This window comes from Zonotrichia albicollis, chromosome 4, assembly GCF_047830755.1.
Source record: "Zonotrichia albicollis isolate bZonAlb1 chromosome 4, bZonAlb1.hap1, whole genome shotgun sequence".
NCBI classification, from domain to species: Eukaryota; Metazoa; Chordata; class Aves; order Passeriformes; family Passerellidae; genus Zonotrichia; species Zonotrichia albicollis.
The window spans coordinates 47,002,130-47,023,154 of NC_133822.1; the positions used below are offsets into that span (position 1 = coordinate 47,002,130).

At 37.8% G+C, this 21,025-nt stretch overlaps 1 protein-coding gene across 11 annotated transcripts in view; it reads left to right on the forward strand.

The window, feature by feature from the left end:
- OSBPL8 (oxysterol binding protein like 8) overlaps window positions 1-21,025 on the forward strand; it is an 83,720-nt gene that overhangs the window by 55,708 nt on the left and 6,987 nt on the right. For all 11 annotated transcript variants that reach the window (XM_074539700.1, XM_005480621.4, XM_014272074.3 and 8 more), the window contains 15 exons: window positions 2,582-2,662; window positions 3,451-3,552; window positions 4,257-4,460; window positions 8,191-8,275; window positions 9,364-9,535; window positions 13,094-13,328; window positions 14,705-14,889; window positions 15,498-15,579; window positions 16,282-16,380; window positions 16,811-16,907; window positions 17,260-17,358; window positions 18,099-18,196; window positions 18,866-18,955; window positions 19,516-19,652; window positions 19,970-20,155. In XM_074539700.1, coding sequence (XP_074395801.1) covers window positions 2,582-2,662; window positions 3,451-3,552; window positions 4,257-4,460; window positions 8,191-8,275; window positions 9,364-9,535; window positions 13,094-13,328; window positions 14,705-14,889; window positions 15,498-15,579; window positions 16,282-16,380; window positions 16,811-16,907; window positions 17,260-17,358; window positions 18,099-18,196; window positions 18,866-18,955; window positions 19,516-19,652; window positions 19,970-20,155 — 1,952 coding nt within the window. The remainder of the gene's footprint in view (window positions 1-2,581; window positions 2,663-3,450; window positions 3,553-4,256; window positions 4,461-8,190; window positions 8,276-9,363; window positions 9,536-13,093; window positions 13,329-14,704; window positions 14,890-15,497; window positions 15,580-16,281; window positions 16,381-16,810; window positions 16,908-17,259; window positions 17,359-18,098; window positions 18,197-18,865; window positions 18,956-19,515; window positions 19,653-19,969; window positions 20,156-21,025) is intronic.

Genomic DNA, 21,025 nt, shown 5'->3' on the forward strand with positions numbered 1-21,025 from the left:
TGCAGTTTTGTGGTGTGTAGCTAAGCATTTCAAACTGTTGGTGTCTTACATGTGACTTGGAATCACAAAACCTTGAACCTTTTTGCTTTACTGCATCCTAGAGGCAGGAATATCAGGGAAGCATACTTCACCATCCAGCTTTCTTTTGATCAAAATATTTATATTAGTCCAGAAACCTCCAAATCAGTTTGTCCTGGAAATCAAGTTAATATAGTCTCTTTTGACTTGGATTTATTCCAGACTCTCAAGAAGCATATACTTTTGACTATCCAATTCCCTTTTCCTCTCCCTTATACTTATTTTTTCTTAGCTGTTGTCTTAACAGGATCTTAATCTTTGGGTTCTTTGCTATTACATATTTTGTGTCTTTCTGTCAAAGATGATACCAATATTCCTACTTCTGCTAATACATGCTTTTCTTCACCCTTTTTTTTTAATTGCTGCATGTGGGGCTTGATTTTACTAATGGAAGTGAAATAGCAGCCCTTCTTTCTAAGGGAGAATGGAAAAGCAGTGATGGGGCTTGCCTGGAATCTGCTACTGAATGTACCTTGCTGGGAGTTACAGCAGGTTCTCTTAAAGAGTTTTCTTCTAAATTTTTTATCCCATCTGCTTTGTGTGGATATAACAGTGAGAAGGTTACTGGCTTAAAAATATACACACAGATCACTGACCTGTCTCCTAACATTGAACAGCTAAATGTAAACCTTTACTCAGTGTCATATTAATGAGCTTTAAAACTGAGACAATGAGAAAATTCGTTTTTTAAGTAGGGAAACTTATTGGTTTGAGACTTTTCTATGCATGACCTTTAGTTTGCCTTCGCTTTCTGTTGGTGACCAACTAGAATATTTATGAATGTTTTGTGTAAGTTGTTCCATTATAGCTTGCATAATGAGTTCATTAACCCTTCTTATGTGACAATGATAATCATTTTTCCCCTCTTCTGTTACTACATTTAAAGTACTGTGTTTCCTTTAAATTCTAGAGAGGGGAATTTAATTTCAAGTTGTGCACTTACCTTAAAGCTAAATTTTGAGTGTCAAGAACATACCTTTGTTACAAGATGTTTCCTATTTTTTCCAAGAAAGATACAAAAGTTAAAGAACATTTACTTATCATTAAAATAATTTTGAGCTAAAAATACTTTTTGCCAGTTATTGCACATATCTTTTACACAGTACCTGAGTAGACTCCTATAAATTCTTAAATCTGAATTAAAGATGTAAAATAGAATCCAGGTTAAATTGTTCTGTACAGATTGTGACTCTTTAGGCTTTGTTTCTTTTGTTTGAGCAGCCTGTGAGTTAAGAGAATGCTGAAGAACACTGTTTTTATTATAGCTGTAAATTTTACTCAAAACTTGCATATTTTTGGACTACCATTTTATAGTATTTCAAAATACAAATTCAGTGAATAGACTTGGCACTGTTGTTTGAGATTTGAAATGTGGAATATCTTAAGGGTCAGTTTCAATAAAATGTCCTTGAATTTGAATTGAATACTTAGTTTACAATCTTAAATTATTTTGGTTGGGTTTTTTTGGTTTTTTTTTTTTGACAATATAGAAGTTTTGGGTCCATCAGGCTTATGTTTCAGTGCACAAAGAAATACAACTCTCTGATTTATCTGAAGTCTGTATTTAAGGCATACCTACTCAATGTTCTCTGACCCCTGATAGGAATGGCATGAAAACTCTATCACAGACTCCTCTTAGACTCCTCTTTTTCCCCCCCCCTTTTCTTTTTCCCTGAAGAGTGCTGTTCCCAAAGTGAATATTTGGTGGCTTGAGTTCCCTTTCAACTAGCAGGCAGCAAACCTCCAGGTGCAAACTTTGAACCTTGCAAGACATGGGGGAGAGGCGGGGGGAGAAATCATGTGCTGCTGAGGCAGCTCCTTGTCCTGCACGAACGGGACTTGGGTGTCACGAACAACCCTGGCTCTCCTTCCTGCCTGGTGCCACCGTGAGCTCCTTGAAGATGACTTGCAAAGTAATCAGAGCGTGGGACTAGGGTTCAAGGAGCAGAACAAGTCCCATTAGTGGGCAGTTGTACTCTGATGATTTACAGAGCACTGAATCCTAGACTGAAGAGGCTGTATTTTCCTTCATGAGTCACAGGGTAAGTGCCTCTATAGCAGTCTGTTTGCAGAAGCTGTCAAGTTGTGGATGAAGACAGCTGATTCTATATTCTGATTCATAAATCCTGGGAATGACTCCTGTTAAAACACCTGGATTCTCCTAAAACATTCTCTCTCTGCTAAAATTATGCCGAACTATTCAAGCATGCTCTGTCTAGTAACAGTCTACATGAGCTAAATACTTGCTGTGTATGGTCCAAAGGAACCTCAGACTTCTTTCCCATAAAACCCTTACAAAAAGACACTCCATGAATAGGTGGTGAACAGTTCATGTTATGGTTTGTTTGGATTTTTTTAAGGGGGGAAGCAGTAGAGAAGTGAGAGGGAATGGGGACCTTGCAAACATAATTGCACTTCAAACACTTGCTAAAGTGCCAGCATCAGTAATATATTCTTCTATCTGCCATTGTCATTTATTTATTATGTGTGTTGTGAATTTCAGTCTGAATCCAAGCTTTTCAATGGCTCTGAGAAGGACATCTCTCAATCTTCAAGCAAACTTACAAAAAAAGAATCTCTCAAGGTGAATCTCTCTAGAAATTAATTTGCTCTTCAAGGACTATAAATGCATTCACATAGTTTTTCCTTATTCTCTAATGAGAAGACAAAAATGCTAAATAATGATGAGACTTAGGGAATATTTAAGTATTGAGAGAAGTTGTGCTGTTGAGTCTCTTCAAATTTTACTGTATTTTTTACTTGAATAATAACTTTTATAATGCTGCCTTTAAGATGCCACAATATGCCATCTTAATCAATCAGATGATAGATTATTTCAGATTGGCAGGGACCTCAGGACATCTACATGCAATAAAATGACAAATGGAATTATAAAAATAGTAATTTGAATGCATTTCTACTACCTTCTTCCCTCTGTACTGTAGCAAGACCAAACTCCACTGTTTGACAGATACCATTTCAAGAGAAACTTGAAATTATTCTGCTTTAAATGAGGGAAGTACATTCTTGCAAATTTCTCCTAGGGGAGAATATAACTGGTGGGTTAAGACCACAGATCACATAATGTACCTGTATATTGGAATTTGGTTTGGTTGGGCTTTCCTCCCCTTTGATTCTAAGAGGAGCTTCAAAGTTCTCAGTTTCTGAAGAAAATTGCAGAAGAATCTGAAATTTTCTGCATCATAGCTGCTCTTGAAGTACTTGTTGACTTTGAAGTCAATACTCTGTTTTAAAGCTGTTTTTCTATATCTGTATTGCAAATTTTCCTCAGCATGTATTGGCTGATACATTTTTGTGCTGATAACTGGCTTATGGCCATGACATTGTAAACATTTTTATTATTTTTTACAGGTCCAAAAGAAAAACTACAGAGAAGAAAAGAAGAGAGCCACAAAAGAACTACTTAGCACACTCACAGACCCCTCAGTTATTGTCATGGCTGACTGGTTGAAGGTCAGAATCCAAGTGTGAAACCTGAGTTGAAGATGGAGCAGTTAGTTGCTTGCTGCTTTTTGGCCAGAATAGAAAAGGCTCAATCTTTTACTTACTGTTAATGTTTTTCTACAGGCACAGCAGCCACTAATTGCATCCCAAGGTCTCTGTGCTCAAATCCCAGGCGACTAAGAAAGCAACTTAGCTCCCACTTACTGCAGTCACCCTAGTCACATTGTTCTTGTGTGCATAGCCATCAGTTTGGGATGAGTTGGCTTTACAATTCTCATTTCATCCTTCTCATTTTACACTTTCAAGTGGCTCTGTTACATATATAACAATTGCAAAAATAATTCAGTCAGATATTGAATATCTGGTTTCATTGTACTTCTGGTAATTTTCCTCTCTTAAGAACTAGCTGGTACTGCTGTCTTGAGGACAGCAATTCATATTATCAACAATAGTGCAGTTGAACTGCCGTACTTCCCATAACAGGATGTGTGCATACCCATTTGTAGAACTGGGTATTCATCAAGACAGAAGAACAAGCATAGCTTTGCATTCTTCAATAAACCTGGGTAAACTTTTGAAAGCCCTAATAAACCTTGCTTTGAAATAAATAATATATTTCAAAAAAAGGAAAAAAAGTCAATGTTAATTTTGTTAAGGAGGATGGTTTTGGTATTGACTTCACTGAGATATAAGTGTAACTATTTATCTTCTAGATTCGTGGTACCTTGAAAAGTTGGACCAAACTGTGGTGTGTACTGAAACCAGGAGTGCTGCTTCTTTACAAAACTCCCAAAAATGACCAGTGGGTAGGAACAGTGCTGCTGAATGTTTGTGAACTCATCGAGAGGCCTTCTAAAAAAGATGGCTTTTGTTTCAAACTTTTTCATCCTTTGGAGCAGACCATATGGGCTACAAAGGTTAGTGGTGGCATGCATGATTCTTAAGGGATGACTGGCATTATTCAGCTACGAGTAAAGACAACCTCACTGAAAAATGGAACTGTGTTTTCTGTTTCAACTTCAGTGGTTTGTGTTGGTTCTGAATATAAACCCTCAACATCTAGTCCCATTCATCAGAAAAAGTATTTGATTTATGCTGCTCTGTGTACTTGAAGAGCTTCAGAAGTGTGGTGTGCAAAGGGTTGCCATTAAAAAGGCTAATGGCACCACTGGCAAGCACATAAATTGAAGGAAGGCATGTTTAACATAATATTTTACATCATTCAAATCTCAGAAATTAAGGTGAGATTTGCCAAAATGAAAGAGTTTTGTTATAAACATTTCTTCTGTCCAACTCTATATTCATGTAGTAAAATGTCACCTTTGTTCAATTTGCTTGTAAGAGTCAAAAAGCAGATTACCTGCTTGTGCAATGATAGCTCATATTGCAACTTGTTAGCCAAGTCTGTTCCTTTTTGTTATGATGTTAGGATGATAAATGTTTTCATTCAGTTCTGATGTCTGTTTGCCTTGTCATACACGGCATAATATTGTGAGCAGCTCTTACCTGTGTTGAAAAGCACAGGTGTGTTCTGCACAACAAAGGTTTGTTTCAGATCTTGAAGGGATCTTTAATGCTTGCTCTTACTCCTTGTTTATAATCTGATAAACTATTTTAGTCCTTGTTTTCTGTTTACATGTGGAGAGGGGATGTGGAAGCGCAGCACAAGTGAACATATTTTCCTTCTAAAATAATGTCTTGCTTTAGATGAAAGTACTGTATAATATTAGGACAATTAATTAATTATACCCTCTAAAATATACATCTTACAATCTCACAATTAGTAGCTATCTTCTAAATCTTAAATTGATATAGATGTATTGTCACATCTGTAGAATATACTATGTTAAATTTGTCATCCTTTTCTTAAGGAAGTCAGTATAGTTCCTGATGCTTGTGGTTATTCTGGATTGTGATCATTTATGAGCATTATCTAAATTTACCAAACTTAGATCACTTGTAGTTTCTTTTGAATAATTTTATTTAATTGTTGCTTAGGCAAACTTTTCAGTGATTAATGGTGATCTCACATTTGCAGAACACAAACTCCATATCCTTTTCCAAAGCTATAGCATTTGGTGTTAATGTGCTTTTTCATGATGTATATACATACATTGCAAAGTGGTGGCCTCTCTGCAGAAGATCACAAATCAGTCTTATATTTCTTTATTGCTTGGCAATGAGAAATGGATTTGTTTGTTTTTTTAACTAGATATTTAGAATTTAGAGGACATGCCCTACCAGATTTTTGCTTTTTTAAGGTAGGTCAAATTTTGAACCTGAACAAGTTGATAATTGTCCATTCTAAATGTGCTGAGAGCTGGAGTGGCGTTTGTTCATTTTGGTATGGCTATTTGCAGTTGAGAATTCCTGGATTCCATTAGATGAAAGGTCTTTAAGTTTGAAACCCTTTTCTGCCTTGTTCACCTAGTCAATCAAAATGTCCTAGTTAGAGATTTATTATCATGAGGCAAACTTGCATAAGTGTAATAGTAATTGACTGATCCAGAGTAGGTTTACCACAAAGAGCCTCAAGTCCAAGGCAAAGTGACCCTTGTTTGCAGTTAGTGCAGAAAGATAGCATTGCAAAAAACATATATAGAGCTATAAGTACTGCAGGAGATTTTCTCACTTGAACACACTACCCATGGTGTGTCCATCTGGCAGGCTGCAAATTCTCTTCTGCAGTAGTTTGTGGCCAGTCACTTCACATGCTCCCTTAAGCCTGTTGCTGTGGTCTTTGATGTTCCTCCTACACTCTGAGGTAGCTGATGCACTGTACCTTGATTGTCTTCCTTGTCTGCCTGGTCCTGATGCCATTTCAGTCTTCTGAAATTATTAATTTAAAAAGTTAATGCAAATATTTTTCTCTGTGTATATTTAGTCAGGGGTGACTGCCTATCAGTTTTCATTGTTGTCTTTGAAACAATGTTCATGGCACTTGAATATTCTGCAAGAAGTAAACTTCAACTTTTTTTAATCTAATGGAATTTTTAACTTGACCATTGGCTTGGAGCAGTAGCATAATTCCACCAGAAACAGAGACAATCCACATAAAGTCACCCAGCAAACAGAAATTATTGTTCCTCTTGTACAGATTACTAACTACTGGAAATTGGTTTTGAAACCCTAATGGGTGATACCAAAGGAAAGTATCCTGTACTGTTGGAACCATAACCAGTTAGAGGAAATCAAGATCCATGAGCAGTTAAACAAAATAAGTCAACTTACTTTAATACTTCTTTGCTAAAAATTACTCTCTTGGTTTTAATCAATATATTGTTAAAACACTTAGGGAGTGTAACTTTCTTGCATTAAAAAAGAGGCAAAACCAGACACCAAAACCACACTTCGTCTCTAAATTGTAGTTGTTTGGTACAGAGTAAGTAGCCTATCCTGAAGTGCCCACTGTATAAACCCAAAGGGCACAAGTCTGCCCTTAGTCTGCCCCAGTGTCTGTGACCCAAGAGTTCCAAGGCCTTCTGGGGGCTGAGCCTTTGTGTGGTGATGGCAGCACCCAGCCCCTCTCCCACCCCAACCTAGTGTGGTGCCATGGTGCTGTCCCCTCCTCAGGGGACACTGAGCTTCTTCCCTGCCTTCCCACCCTTGGGATGAGGAGTTGCATTGGGGTTGTCCCTCTTGGTTCTTGGTACCCACTAACTCCTAATCCCAGTGTTGCTGCCTCACCAAAGGCTTTTTGTAGGCACACCTTTCCTTTCTCTCAGAGAAAGACTGAGGTTTGGAATCTTGTTTCTAGCACCCAATTGCTGTTAGTCTATACTGACTCCTCAGGAGTTTGACCATCATTTACGCCAGCACAAGCTCGTCTGTATTGGTATTTAAGTGCCACCAAGACTACTCCTTAACCCGCTTCTCGCCCTCAGAAACGTTCTGGCTGTTTCATTTGCTTGCTTCTAAAATTACCTGCCTTTATCTGCTTTTGCTCAAAACTTCTGCTGGCTCTCCAGTTCCCTCTTCTAAGCCTTATATTGGCTTTCCATTAGGCTTCTCTGGGGGAAATCAGTAATATCAAAATACGTTGTCATCAGTTAGGCAGGCTTAACCCAGCTTTCAGCAATAGCTTCAAGTATGTTTAATACAGCCCTCTTTGCCTATCAGTTGTCCTAAAGTTATCGTAGATAAACTTTTTTTGGAAGGGACTTCAAAATGGTTATTTAACATTTTATTCCAAAATGAAGGTTGACAGAAATGGACAAGTCTTTTGAATTTATTTTTTTAATACAAAGTGTGAAAAACTTCATAGTAAATAGAATAAAAAACTTTGGCCAAGTCTGATTTATACACCCCTGCCCCCACCCCCACCTCTCCCCCTCCAAAAAAAGAAAAAAGATCAAAAAACTGCATCCAAACTAAAACCAAAAACCCCAACCAAACTAATTTTTTTTTAATCACAAAGACCACTCTTTTGAAAACTGGGCTTGAATTGGGTCCCATGCTTAGAATGAAGTCTTTGAAAAAGAAATCCAGTGAAAGAGGGCTGTCCATCTTTCCATTCATGTCTTCATTAGATGTTGCTGAGTGACAGTAAATAGCCCTGCAGTGTGTTAGCTTCTTACTACATTGAATGATAAACTATAAAACTGAATTAAAATATCTGATGCTGTTTCTTGTTTTGTGTATTTCAAGGGTCCTAAGGGTGAAGCAGTTGGTGCTATAACTCTGCCATTGCCCAGCAGTTACTTGATCATCCGAGCTGCTTCAGAATCAGATGGTAAATAGACACTTCATTGATTTTCAGCAGTGAGAAAGATAGTTTCAATTGTCTTATCATGTGTGTTACAGCATTTTGATTGCTGTTTAATTATTGTTAAGGTTCTCCTTTAATTTATAGCATGCAGTTATGATGGTACTAGTACTTTTTCGTAGTTATTTAAGGAGAATATTGATCTGAAGAAGTTATTGAACTCCTTGCAGTTGCCTTTTGTTGACAGGATAGAGGAGGTGGAAAGGGTTATCTGTGTTTTATCTATATTAATATATGTCTAAATATCAAGCTCTAAATATCAAATGCCTTTGTAAAGTGCTAATATGGTTGTATTCTTATTAAAGCATTTCTGTGTTAAGTGCAGCAGTTGCACAGAGTTCTAGTACTCAAAATTTCTTCAAAAAGTAGTTTTGTAAACGCTCTTCACTGGGAACGTGGCCATCAGTGCAACTACCTTCTGAAGTTATGATGTGAAAAAAATTTAAAACTGTTATGTAGCTGCTTCTGGCAGGTGGTTTTCATCTACTGCTTAATTAGGCATACCCCTGCAGACTTTAAAGATAGGACTGTCTCTGCCTTCTGTATTGAGAAATGGATTAGATACATGGAAAAGAAGAAGTAAGAAGGGGAAAAAATACACAAATTTGTTCAGTAACTTTTTGCAGAAAATAATCTATCATTATAGCTCTTTTTCCACACTATTATCATATTACTTGGGCAAATTTTGCCAAATGATGTGCTTAGTCTTTATAACTAGAGCAGGGCTGCAGGCAACTCTGGGGGCATTCCACAGTCATGGCCTGGGTGGAACCAGACTTACATTAAGGAAGAAATGCTGGAATATGCTCTAACAAAATCATTATTTACTTTGCTCTCCTTCCCTGAAGCATCCCTTGCACTGAAGCTGGGTGCTTGTGAGTTGTTTTTATGTCCCCACCAGACCGTAAAATCCAGTACATGGAACAACTCTGATGTGTGTCTTCAAAGGCAGTGCAAGCAGGCCCAGAGGGCTGATTTTCCTAGTTAGCAAACAGAAGTGGTACAGTTCTGTTAAATCTTTAACGTTTTTGGTCTAATACTAAATTTATCTTTAGGCAGGTGTTGGATGGATGCTTTGGAGCTGGCACTGAAATGTTCAAGTCTGCTGAAGCGTACAATGATTAGGGAAGGTAAAGAGCACGATTTGAACTCTTCAGCTGACAGTAGTCATGTCTCTTTCTATGGTCTGATCCGTGCTAACAACTTGCACAGTGGAGAAAACTTACCGTAAGTGAATTAATTACTAAACCTGATTGCTTTTGGGCAGAACCTTGTAGTGATAATTTTGCCACAGGGAGGCTAAGGCTGCTTTTTTTTTTTTTTTGCTCCTGAGGTACATGCCTTATTTGCAGTGTGTTTTATACCCTGCACATAGAAAATGAAAAAATCATTTTTTAAGCAAAATGGAGCCAGGGGAAATTTGGCCCAAGGAACTTGGAGTATTGCATCTGAGTAAGTTTAATTACTCAGTTAAACCGTTCAAAATAAAAAAAAAAAGATAATTTTATGTTGGTGTCTCTTGTTAGCTTCAGCGGAAAATCAGAAGCTTAGTACACATGACAAAAGTCGGTAGATGTGAATTTAAGTTGCTGTTCTTTAGTTACAGAAATGAAAAATCCTTCATTTAAATGGTTTCAGCATGAATCATCAGATGGATGAATAATAATTCAGTCACCTTATGATTAAATGCATATGATTAAAATTGTCTTATATCACCTGTTATCTCATGTCTGAGTGCCCTTCAGTCACTCCCTGATTATTTTAATGAACACTTTCAGCCATGTTTTTGTGAGCACAAACTTCTGTGGAAGTAAATTAAGTGTAGTGAATGAATGGCTGTAGTGGGATGACAGTGGCTGGATGCCAGGCACCCACCAAAGCCTCTCTCTCTCACTACCCTGTGCAGCTGGATAGGGAGAGAAAATTTAACAAAGGGTTCATGAGTCAAGATAAGGACCAGAAGAAGTCACTCAGTAAATGCCATCATGGGTGAAGCAGGCTTAAATTAGAGATATTAATTGAATTACTAAAAAATTACTCTGATTACTAAAAAAATCAGAGCTGAATAATGAGAAGTGAAATAAGACCTTAAAAAACACCTCTGGCCTACCCCTCCCTCCTTGCCCAGAGGCACAGACAGGTAGTGGGGGTTTCCAGCTGCTGCTCAGGGAGAGGAGTCCGCCCTGGGGTCCCTCCCACAGGAGATGGTTCTCTGAACTTCTCCGATGTGAGTTCCTCCCACGGGCAGCAGTTCTCCACAGCTGCTGCCACTGGGGTCCCTGTTCCACAAGGGCAGTTTTTCAGGCACAGCCTGCTGCAGCATGGGTCTGCCACAGGGTCACAGGTCCTACCAGGACACTGCTCCAGCATTGGTTCCTCTCCCAACAGGTCTGCAGGTCCCTGCCAGGAGCCTGCTCAAGCACACGCCTCCCATGGGTTTACAGCCTCCTCTGAGGCATTCACCTCAGTAATTTTCCACTAGTTCAATATACTTTGTGAAGATTTAGCTGTCCATTTATCTTTTCTTGGTAGGCAGGACATTTGTACTGCTATTAGGAGTGTGCTGGCCCAGAGCGAGACCTGGACTAGGAGAAATGCAATGCTTTTTATGCAATTCATAGATGGTCTGAAAAAAGCACAAAAAAGGTAAATGCTTGCCCCCTGAAACAATTAAAGACCTTATCCAGATGACCAAGCTTGGCTCAGCTGCAGTTTAGTGCCTTCTTTTCACTCATAGGAATACTATAACTGCTGTGTATAATTTAGCTGGAGATCTACACTCTGGAATAGTAGTTTAATATCAACTGCTGACCAAGATTACAATCACAGCAATTAGCTACAGCTGTTAAGTCTAATTAAGACTAATGCTTTAATTAAGTACATCTTCTGGTATAGCATATTCTTAGAGTATTCAGTGTGCTTAACTGTCTAAGGAGCAAAACTGGCAGGTCTAGCTTTAATTGGGTGGCAGAAGAGGGAGAAGAAAGGTGAAAGCAATTTTAGCTTCAGCTGAGAGAGAGCTTTTTAAAGTAGGTTAATAGCAAGAGAAGGTCCAAGGAAAACCATGGACTGATATTTGTTGAAGATGGTCTCCTGAAAAATAGGGATGAATAAAAAACAGGCATGTTCACTGTTTTTTTGGGGTTTTTTTTTTTGCCTCAGTCATTAATACTAATAATAGACTGGGCTGCCTGATCTCCTTGATTTGGAGGCCTGTGAGTGCAGGATGAGTGATTTTCCATTTGGCACTGAAATTGTAAGAGAACAGTTGTATCAGCTGAATGTTTGTAAGTCCATGTGGTCTGATGTGATTCATCACAGAGCAGTTGGAGGAGCTAGTGGATGTTATGACAGGATACCTCTCAATTGTCTTCCAAGTGTCTGGGGAGTCTGAGGAGGTCTCCACTGACTGGAAACTAACCAACAGTATTAAGATTTACAAGAAAGGCCTGACAAAGACCCAGGAACCTATAGACCTGTAAGGCTACCTCAGTACATGGAAAAATGGTGAAGATGATAGTATGTTTTGTTGAAAGACATTTAAAGAACAATGAATTACCAGGCACAGTCAGCATAGGGAAAGTCCCATTTAGCTAATAAGATATCCTTCATAAGATAAGGTCAGTTGCCTACTGGATGAAGGTAAAGCAGTGGATGTAGTTTTTTCTGGATTTTATAAGGCTTTTGATATTGTCCCTCACAGGATCATTCTGGATAAATTATTCAGCTGTGAGATGAGCAGGGTTGCAACATGCTGGTTGAAGAACTGGATGAATGGCAGGACTCAAAGGGGTGTGGTGAATGGGGTTACATCTGACTGGTGACACCAGCAGTGTCCCTCAGGCCTCAGTCATGGGCCTGTTCTGTTCTGTGTTTTGGCCAGTGATCTGTGGATGTAGGAATTGAATGCACTCTTAGCAAGTTTGCTGACAATACCAAACAGGGAGGGGCAATCAGTAATGGCATGGAATTAAAGAAGTCTCAGTGCCCAATTCTGTGCCTAGGGCAGGGTAATGCCAGGCACAAGGATAAATTGGCAGTGGCCTGAGGTGACTGCTGGGCATGAGGCAGGCACAGGGGCAGTGCGGAGGGGCCAGGGGCTGTCTGACAGACATGGGTCAGCGGCGAGCCCTGGCAGCCAGGAGGGCAAACACCATCCTGGGCTGCATCAAACAGACATTAACCAGCTGGTCAAGTGAGGGGATTGTGCTGCTATATTCAGCACTTGTGTGGCCTCGGCTTGAGGGGTGTGTGCAGTTCTGGGCCCCAAAATTTATAAAGGTTATGAAGGTTTTTGACTATATTCTGAGGAGAAACAACGAATCTTGTTAAAGAGCTGGAAGGCATGGCTGGTGAGGAGGGACTGAGAACTTTCAGTTTATCTAGTTTTGAGAAAAGGAGGCTGAGATGCAAACTTAGAGCTCTCTTACAGCTTTTTGAGGAGGGGAACTGGAAAGGGAGATGCTGAATTCTTCTCGCTGTTATAGAAACATGGGAATGGTTTAAAGTATCATCAGAAGAGGTTTTGGACATTAGGGAGCATTTTTTTACTGAGTGTATGGTCAGACACTAGAACAGGCTTCCTATAGAGGTAGTTGATGTCTGTCGTTTGACATATCAGTGAGAAGAGTATACTTCCTATATGTTTCCAGCAGGGCTAGTTTGACACTCCTGCCACCTCAGGCTTGACACTGGGAATTTTGGTGTGTATTTTATTAAGATCCTGGTTTGGAAACAAGGAAGTTGTGTGAAGTTGAAGATTCATTTAGCCTTTGTTTTTAATAGGTTAAATGACAGTGAAATGGAGAGGCATCACTTCAAAGATCAAGATACATACTCTGACAAGTCTGATAAGGAAAATGACCATGACCACGAGGAGTCTGATAACGATGGGCTGGGGAAAAGTGAAGAAAGTGACAGTGACACATCGGAGCGACAGGATGATTCTTATGTGGATCCAGAACCAATTGATATCAAGGAAACAACTTACTTAGAACAGAGTCATGAAGAACTTGGGGAGGTAAAAGGGCTGTTGATGTACTGAGCAAGCAGCTTCTCCAAATAGTAAGCTGATATTTTAAGGGTCAAGCTACACTTGAAAGCTGACTTACAGGATTGGCTTTCATATTTTCAGCAGTGATGTTTAGAAAATTTTCTGTTCACCCATATTCTGCTCTGCTTTGCCATTCTGATGCTAATGTATGAGATTTTAACAGAGATAATGAAATTACCTGGCATATTGCTCAGACAGAAGATACAGAAAGGGCCTCCTGCAGCAGAGGTTTGTCAGCATTACTTGTTCTTTTGTTGTTGCTTCTGATGGGGTTTTATTAACTTACTCCTGTTTTTTTCTTCAAATAAAATCTTCGAATTGAAGGCTTGAATTCAATCTGACACTTCCTTTTTTTCTCCTGCAAGAGAGAAGTTAAGCTGTTGTAGTCTGCAGAATTTAGTGGAAGGCTTGCTGTGCTTCTGATGTCAGCTTGCATTTTAATTATTCCTCAGAGCTGCTATTCCACTTCCGCAGGTTGTTTTACATATTTGCCTATACAGGCAAATATGACAGCGATTTGTAAACCAAAATCTTGATAACAGAAATTGAAATAAGTCTTTTCAGAAATCTCCTCTTTCTCTTTAAGAGAAATGACTATGAGATTTTTTTTTTATACTCATGGAACTAGAATATCTCATGCTTTAGTGCTTTCTAGTAAAATGTCTAGACAAAGCAGTGTTTTAGGAAAAGCTGAGGAGTTTTAAGTCACACATTTTTGAGTATGCATTTTAGAACTGTTCTGGAAAAAGGGATGCCTTTCCTTGCTTTTCCTACAACCATTGCTCTTAATTTCAGAAATTATGTGGGATAATATCTCCCCTCTTCTTGGACAAAAAGGAGCATGGAGTGTGGCTGCTGGTTTTGCTCAATTACCCCTAAGTGGTGTATTTTCTATAAGGAAACCCACTGATGCTACTGACTGATTCAAGGCAATGAAAAGCGTAGATATGTCAGCTTTTATGGTTGGGAAAAGCTGGTAGAATGAACAGCCCTTTGGTGTTTAGGTCCTGCATTTGAGAAGAGAGAGTAATGCAGGTGATGCCTAGGAAAGAACTAAAGGATTTCTGAACAACATTCTACCTCAAAATTTTCCAGCCTAGAGATGATGAAAACAAATGTGGTTTTTAATGCTGAGTAGTAAATCTATCCTACTTCATGAAAGATGTATCATAAATGTATTTATAGAAACTGGATCTAACTTCCATAGTTGCTTCAGCATCTCAGAGTGATTTATATTAAGTATCCATTTCCCATCCTTACTGCAACCTTAGAATGTGTTGACCTGTCTTCTGGAGGATTGTTTGCTTTCTCCTTTCTGTAAGCAGTTTTTTGGTTCATCCTAGGCAGGTGAGGCTGCTCAGACAGAAGAAGTGTCAGAAGAAAACAAAAGTTTGATCTGGACACTACTGAAGCAAGTCCGGCCAGGAATGGACTTGTCCAAGGTTGTACTGCCTACATTTATTTTGGAGCCTCGCTCTTTCCTGGACAAGCTGTCTGATTACTACTACCATGCAGACTTTCTGTCTGAGTAAGTCTTTGGTTTTCAGTTTTAAAATTTTTAAAATTAAAATAGGGTAACAGTGTCAGATGTTGCCATTTTCCAAAAGCTGACTGTCTTGAGAGCTCACATGGTACATCTTGAAGTCTGGCCCCTCTTCTAATTTAAGAGCAGTCATGTTGCAGGCATTTCTGGTTTAGTTTCTGAAGACTGGTTGAAAGACTTCTGAAAATGAGGTTGTTTTTTTTTTTTTTTTTTCTCCAAGAAGCATATTTAAAATGAGAAACCAATACTAGTTAATTTTTAATACAATGATTTACAGTTGCCAGCTCAAATGTAGCTTCTCAAGTAATAACCTTCTCAAACAGAAGAACTTGAGTGGGAGTGGGACAGAATTTAATTTTACAAAGAATAGATTCAAATATGGAAATACAATTTCTGCCATTTTAGTTGGACTTCAATTTTCAAACAATTATTTGAAAACTTTAAATTTGGTGAGATCAGGCTGAAAGTTTTACAGTAGTGTGAATCACAGACCTGTTTTACTCAGCTCATAGATTCAAGATATGTCACAGCAATTGATAGCATGTTATAAACGATGCAATACTGATACTTGATCTGTGTTTTCTGTTTCACAGAGCTGCTCTTGAAGAGAATGCTTACAACCGCATGAAACAAGTAGTGAAGTGGTATTTGTCAGGATTCTACAAAAAGCCAAAGGTATACTTTCATATATTATTTTGTCTTCAATCACTGTGTCTATTTTGAGGACATTAGGGATATGCTGGAGTAAGTTTTTCTTTTTTAATTTATATTTTAATGCATTTTTTAAAAAAGCAATGTTTTCATTGCTTACACAAACACATCATGGAAATTTTTGATCCCTAACCATGCTGAAAATAGACTAAATTCAATTGCATTTGTCCCTTGCAGTAGAAATTGAACTAAATATTTTTTATAAAGTTGAGCTAGTTCTATATTTACCATTATTCAGTGATAAAAGTCTGAAATTGGAGGACTAATGTTTCTACCACTTCATTTAGCTTTGCACTAAATACTCTTCATAGTCATATTGATGGGAAATAGTATTGACAGAAAGTACTTACTACCTTACGTCAGACAAAAGCTCTGTAATGATTCTGGGGAAAAAAAAAATAAAACAACCCCTAAACAAATCTTACATTCTTTGTGTCCTTATGTGTAGAATACTTTAGTGGATATACTGAATGTATGATAATTTTCCTAGAGTGAACAGCAGACTAATTGAGCATAATATTCAAATGATGAAATCAAGTGCCATGTACTTCAGCATATATATTATGATAATTATTTTTCCTATGTGTCTTCAGTGATAGATGATAAAATGTTTTGTGACTTGTGTACCTGCACAGTATGGTTACTTTCTATTCAATTTCTGTTTAGGGACTAAAAAAGCCGTACAATCCTATACTTGGAGAGTTTTTCCGCTGCATGTGGATTCATCCAAGAACAAACAGCAAGACCTTTTTTATTGCAGAACAGGTAAATGGAAAAAATAATTTTAAGAAAAATAAATGTATTGTACATTTGTGCTAGTTATATGCTATGGTAGTTTCAGAAAATGTACTGGAGTGTATGAGTAGTATCCTAAAACCTCACCTGGTGAGCATAGTTTTCTTACAGTTGTCTCTTTTAAGTCTGCCTTCCTAAAAAGAGAGAGGGAGGAAGGTGTTTCCAATATTTCTGTTCTACTTCCCCTGGAGCAAGTCAGTGCTGGTTTTCTTTATTCTTGAAATACAGTAGGTGATTGCTTGATCTTTATAAAGATTGTAGTCAAATGTCACATATATTAACTGCATTCTAAAATATGCAGCCTGAATTTTGCATTGTCATTTTTAGCTCAAAGCTTATACTATATTTACTATATTGCTTGTTTTTGTTTGTCTCAAATATGGTTTTTTTTTTCCAACAGGTGTCACATCATCCTCCAGTATCTGCCTTCTATGTTAGCAACCGCAAGGATGGTTTTTGCCTTAGTGGTAGCATTCTGGCCAAATCAAAATTCTATGGTAAATAATGGGGCTTTTTGTTTGTGTGTGTATTGAGGGATGCAAAATTGGTGCATGTGTTTTGGAGCTGTGTTTTGTGACTGAAAGAAGGCTGTTAGAAGGGTCAGTGTTTTGGTTGTGGTATTGTCATTTCCTTAAAAAGTTTTTGCTACTTGTCTTCAGAATTTTAATTTCTATTTTTGGAGTGTTTTAATATTTAATTGGAGACACTGTGTATTATAATGGCTTCACTAGAGAGGATAGGTTGCTGTGTTAATATACTGATGTTCTTAATTGTATTGCTTAGTTATTAGGAAGTGTTGGCTGTTGTCTTGCAGGGGGAGAAATGTGACTGTCTGTATTTGAATTTCAGGGAATTCATTATCTGCCATACTAGACGGAGAAGGACGGCTAACGTTTCTAAATAGAGGAGAAGATTATGTAATGACAATGCCATATGCCCATTGTAAAGGTAGTGATTATTTTCATTCTCTAGATGGCAAAGTTATGAGAAAAGAAGCTTGTTATTCTAAATAGTTCATTATTCTAAATAAGGTGCTGTGTTGGACTCAAGCCTGTCATCTGGAGGAGACTGTTCTGAAGATTGGTGGCTCTAGGCTTCCACATATTTTATCAGGAGAAAAATACATCTGTTGTTTAAGCCATGTTTTCATTTTTGACACAGGAAAAGATTTTTTCATGACTAGTAAGAAATAGTAAAATCATATATATAGTTATCTGTCAGTACATGATATTAATTTGCTGTTTGAGTTGTCTTTTATTAGAGCAGCTTTGAGCTTTTCCACTATTTTCCTCTTTTAAACATAAAAGCTGATATAGTATCTACAGCACAGTGTGATTTGATTATAAATTATGAGCATTTGTCCTTAGTTTCACTATGGGAAATGGGTCATTGCTTTGTAAAGTTTTCTGGAAGGTTAGTAATAGCACAAAATAGCTTGCAGAATTGCTCATTTTTAGGCTGTAACTTACTCAGTATTGTCTACCTATATACTCCAGAATTCCCTTTCAGGATACACAGAATCACACAGGAAAGGTCATCTGAAAATAAAAGTTTTCCTCTGACACGAACATGTTTCCTCTAGGAATTGTACCCAAGTAACTTAGGGTTTTGTTTTGTTCAATTAAAAACATTTGTTTTAGCTGGGGGTTATGTTTTCTTTTGTTTTGTTTTGTTTCTTCCTCTTGCAGGAATTCTTTATGGGACAATGACCTTAGAGCTTGGAGGAATAGTCAACATCACCTGTGAGAAAACTGGCTACAGTGCAACAATTGAATTTAAACTCAAGGTTTGTGAACACTGTGAGTGGGCACAAGAAGGAGAATGAACATAATGTCCATTTACATAAGCTAAACAAAAGTTTCTGAACCACTTCTAGATGGCTTCTGAAAAATGCATTTGCCATCCTTGAGGTGGAAACTGATAAAAAAAAACATTTTCAAGAAGTGTGCATATGGAGAGGGAAGTTGTATTCAGTTGAAATTGTAGGGGAAACAGGAAAGCTGGGAGGCTGTTTTAACTGACAATTTGTCAGTCCACAGGATACATGTGCAGCCTGTCAAAAGGCCAAAGAAAATCCCTGGCAATCGTTGTTGTTTCTACAAAAGATAATCTCTAGTAACAAATGGTCCTTGGCAAAGCCATGAAATTAGTGTAGCAAATGACTGTGTCCTTCAGGATTTCGTGTCACTGTTTTCTGCCTTATTTTCTGTTTTCTTTCTTTCAACATCTGTTAGACAAAACTTTTAATCAGAAAATCTTCTAAGAAGGAAAGAAGAAACTATGTACTCTGGTTTTAGACTTCTTTAAGATTAATAAGTACAAGATACAATATTAAAGATATCAGGGCTGTTTACAGCACATTTCATAAATTCACATTTTTCCTTAAGACTAAACATATAAACAAAAATAATGTGTTATTAAAATAAACACAAAACCACTTGTTTTTGTTTTGCAGCCTTTTCTGGGTAACAATGACAATGTTAATCAAATATCAGGGAGAATTAAGCTTGGCAAAGAAGTTCTTGCTGTTTTAGAGGGTCACTGGGTAAGTAGCGAGTGATGCTCTTTTATAAATTCTGGCTGACAGTTGAGACAGGTGAAAACTTAAAAGCACTTAAATGCAAAAAAGACTCATGTTTTTAAAAAATGAAGCGCTGCTTTTGTAGAAAGTATTCCAGGAAGTATAGAATCAACATTGTTCTATTTCCAGCTCTTAAAAGATGGAAAAGTTTGAGTAGTTTACAAAGAATATTAAATGTTCCTTCACAATGATCTTGTGAAATGTTTTGGTATATGCATTAGTACTATGAAGAATTTTCATGGCACCAGCATGAAATATTTAAGGTTGTTGCAGATCTGGTGCGGTGACATGGCATCACTCATTATTGAATGTGGTAATGATTCCATTGCATCTCTGTTCCAAGCTAGAACCTAGCACAGAGAGCAGAAATTGAATTTTAAATTTAGCATATCTAATTATTCTTAACTGCATGCATTCTAAAGAAAAGAAATTCTTATTACAAAAAAAAAGCTCATGCCCTGTTTTTTTGTTATTTTGACACTCTGAGATAATTACAATTAAGAAACCAATCATATCTGTTACAGGACAGTGAAGTTATTATTAGTGACAAGAAGACAGGTGTTTCAGAGACATTCTGGAACCCAACGTCTGAGATAAAGCAGCGTAGATTACATAGATACACTGTGAAGTTTGAAGAGCAAGATGACTTTGAATCAGAGAAGTAAGTTCACTATAGAACCATGTATTTATTTTTCCCAAATAAAACTCATAATCTTCTCCAAAATAGAAGCAAATTATCATTACTTTCCCATATTTGATGATACTAGCCTTTGATAATAAAAGAAAGTAACGCTGTTAAATATAAGGTCATTATTTATATGGCTTAAATCAGGGAAATCTTGATAGAAATGTAGATAAAACTTCTATTAAAATGGTAATATTCTCTTTGGAGGGTGGTCCATTTACTTAGCCTATAATTGAGGAAATTGTTTGCAGTTATTGTGACTCTGGTGATTCTGTATATTGTTCATTTGTCAGGCTTTGGCAACAAGTGACAAAAGCAATAAATAATAAAGACCAAACAGAAGCTACTCAGGAGAAATATATTCTGGAAGAAGCTCAGAGAAGGAGTGCGAAAGAGAGGAAGCTTAAGGATGAAGAGTGGGCATGCAAGCTGTTCGATCAGGATTCAGTCACAGGAGAATGGCACTATAAATATGCTGAGTGAGTCCTGGAGTGCTTGGTAATGTTGCTGAGCCTCTTCCTGTGGTTTCAGCAGCAAAAGAACTGATACATATAGCTTATTTATGTATAACAACATAGCTGTGCTATGCTCTAGATTTTTTGGGGCATGTCAGTTTGGTGTTTGTCCTCCCTTTTTTCCCCCTAGACTGACATCTATGCAGATTTTCCCAAACTGGAAAATATTGTACATATGGGCATACCAGCTGGAAATCAGAAAATCTAGTTTCTGAAAATCAGAGAAGCCTGTGCATAGTTGGATTGAGCCATTTAATTTGTTATATATTAGAATAACTCTGAGAATAGCAGCTTTGCAGCAATAGTTAATGCTGGGACCAGGTGGCTCTGCCTGGCTGTCAAATCTGCCCTGCACATGAGTGTCTGTGAATCTCTTTGTGTGATACTCTGGGTCAGAAGCTGAAGATGCAGCTGTCTCCCTGACTGCTGGAAGGATGCATTCTGTGTCCTCACCAATGTTGCAAAAGTCAGCTTGAAGCTGAGCCCTTTACTGGTGATGGTTTTCACAGAGCACCCATGTTCTGCTGATTTTCTTTTTCAGTACCCAGCATGCTTCTGTGTTGTAGGGATTGTAAAAGTAAAAAGGCCAACAATGATACAATGATGTTAAGTAACTCTGAATCCATGGATGCTGGAAGCATATTCCAGTGGCTAAACATGGGAGGCCTTTACCTTTCTATACAAGAATGGTGATATTAAGGTCATAGCCTAAGTGTATGTACAGGGAAGAGTACAAGAATCCTGAGTACTCTACACATCTCCAGCAAATTTGGAACTTGGAGGTTTCCTGGAAACAAACGGAGAATCTCTGTATTTAACAACTCTCAGTTAATT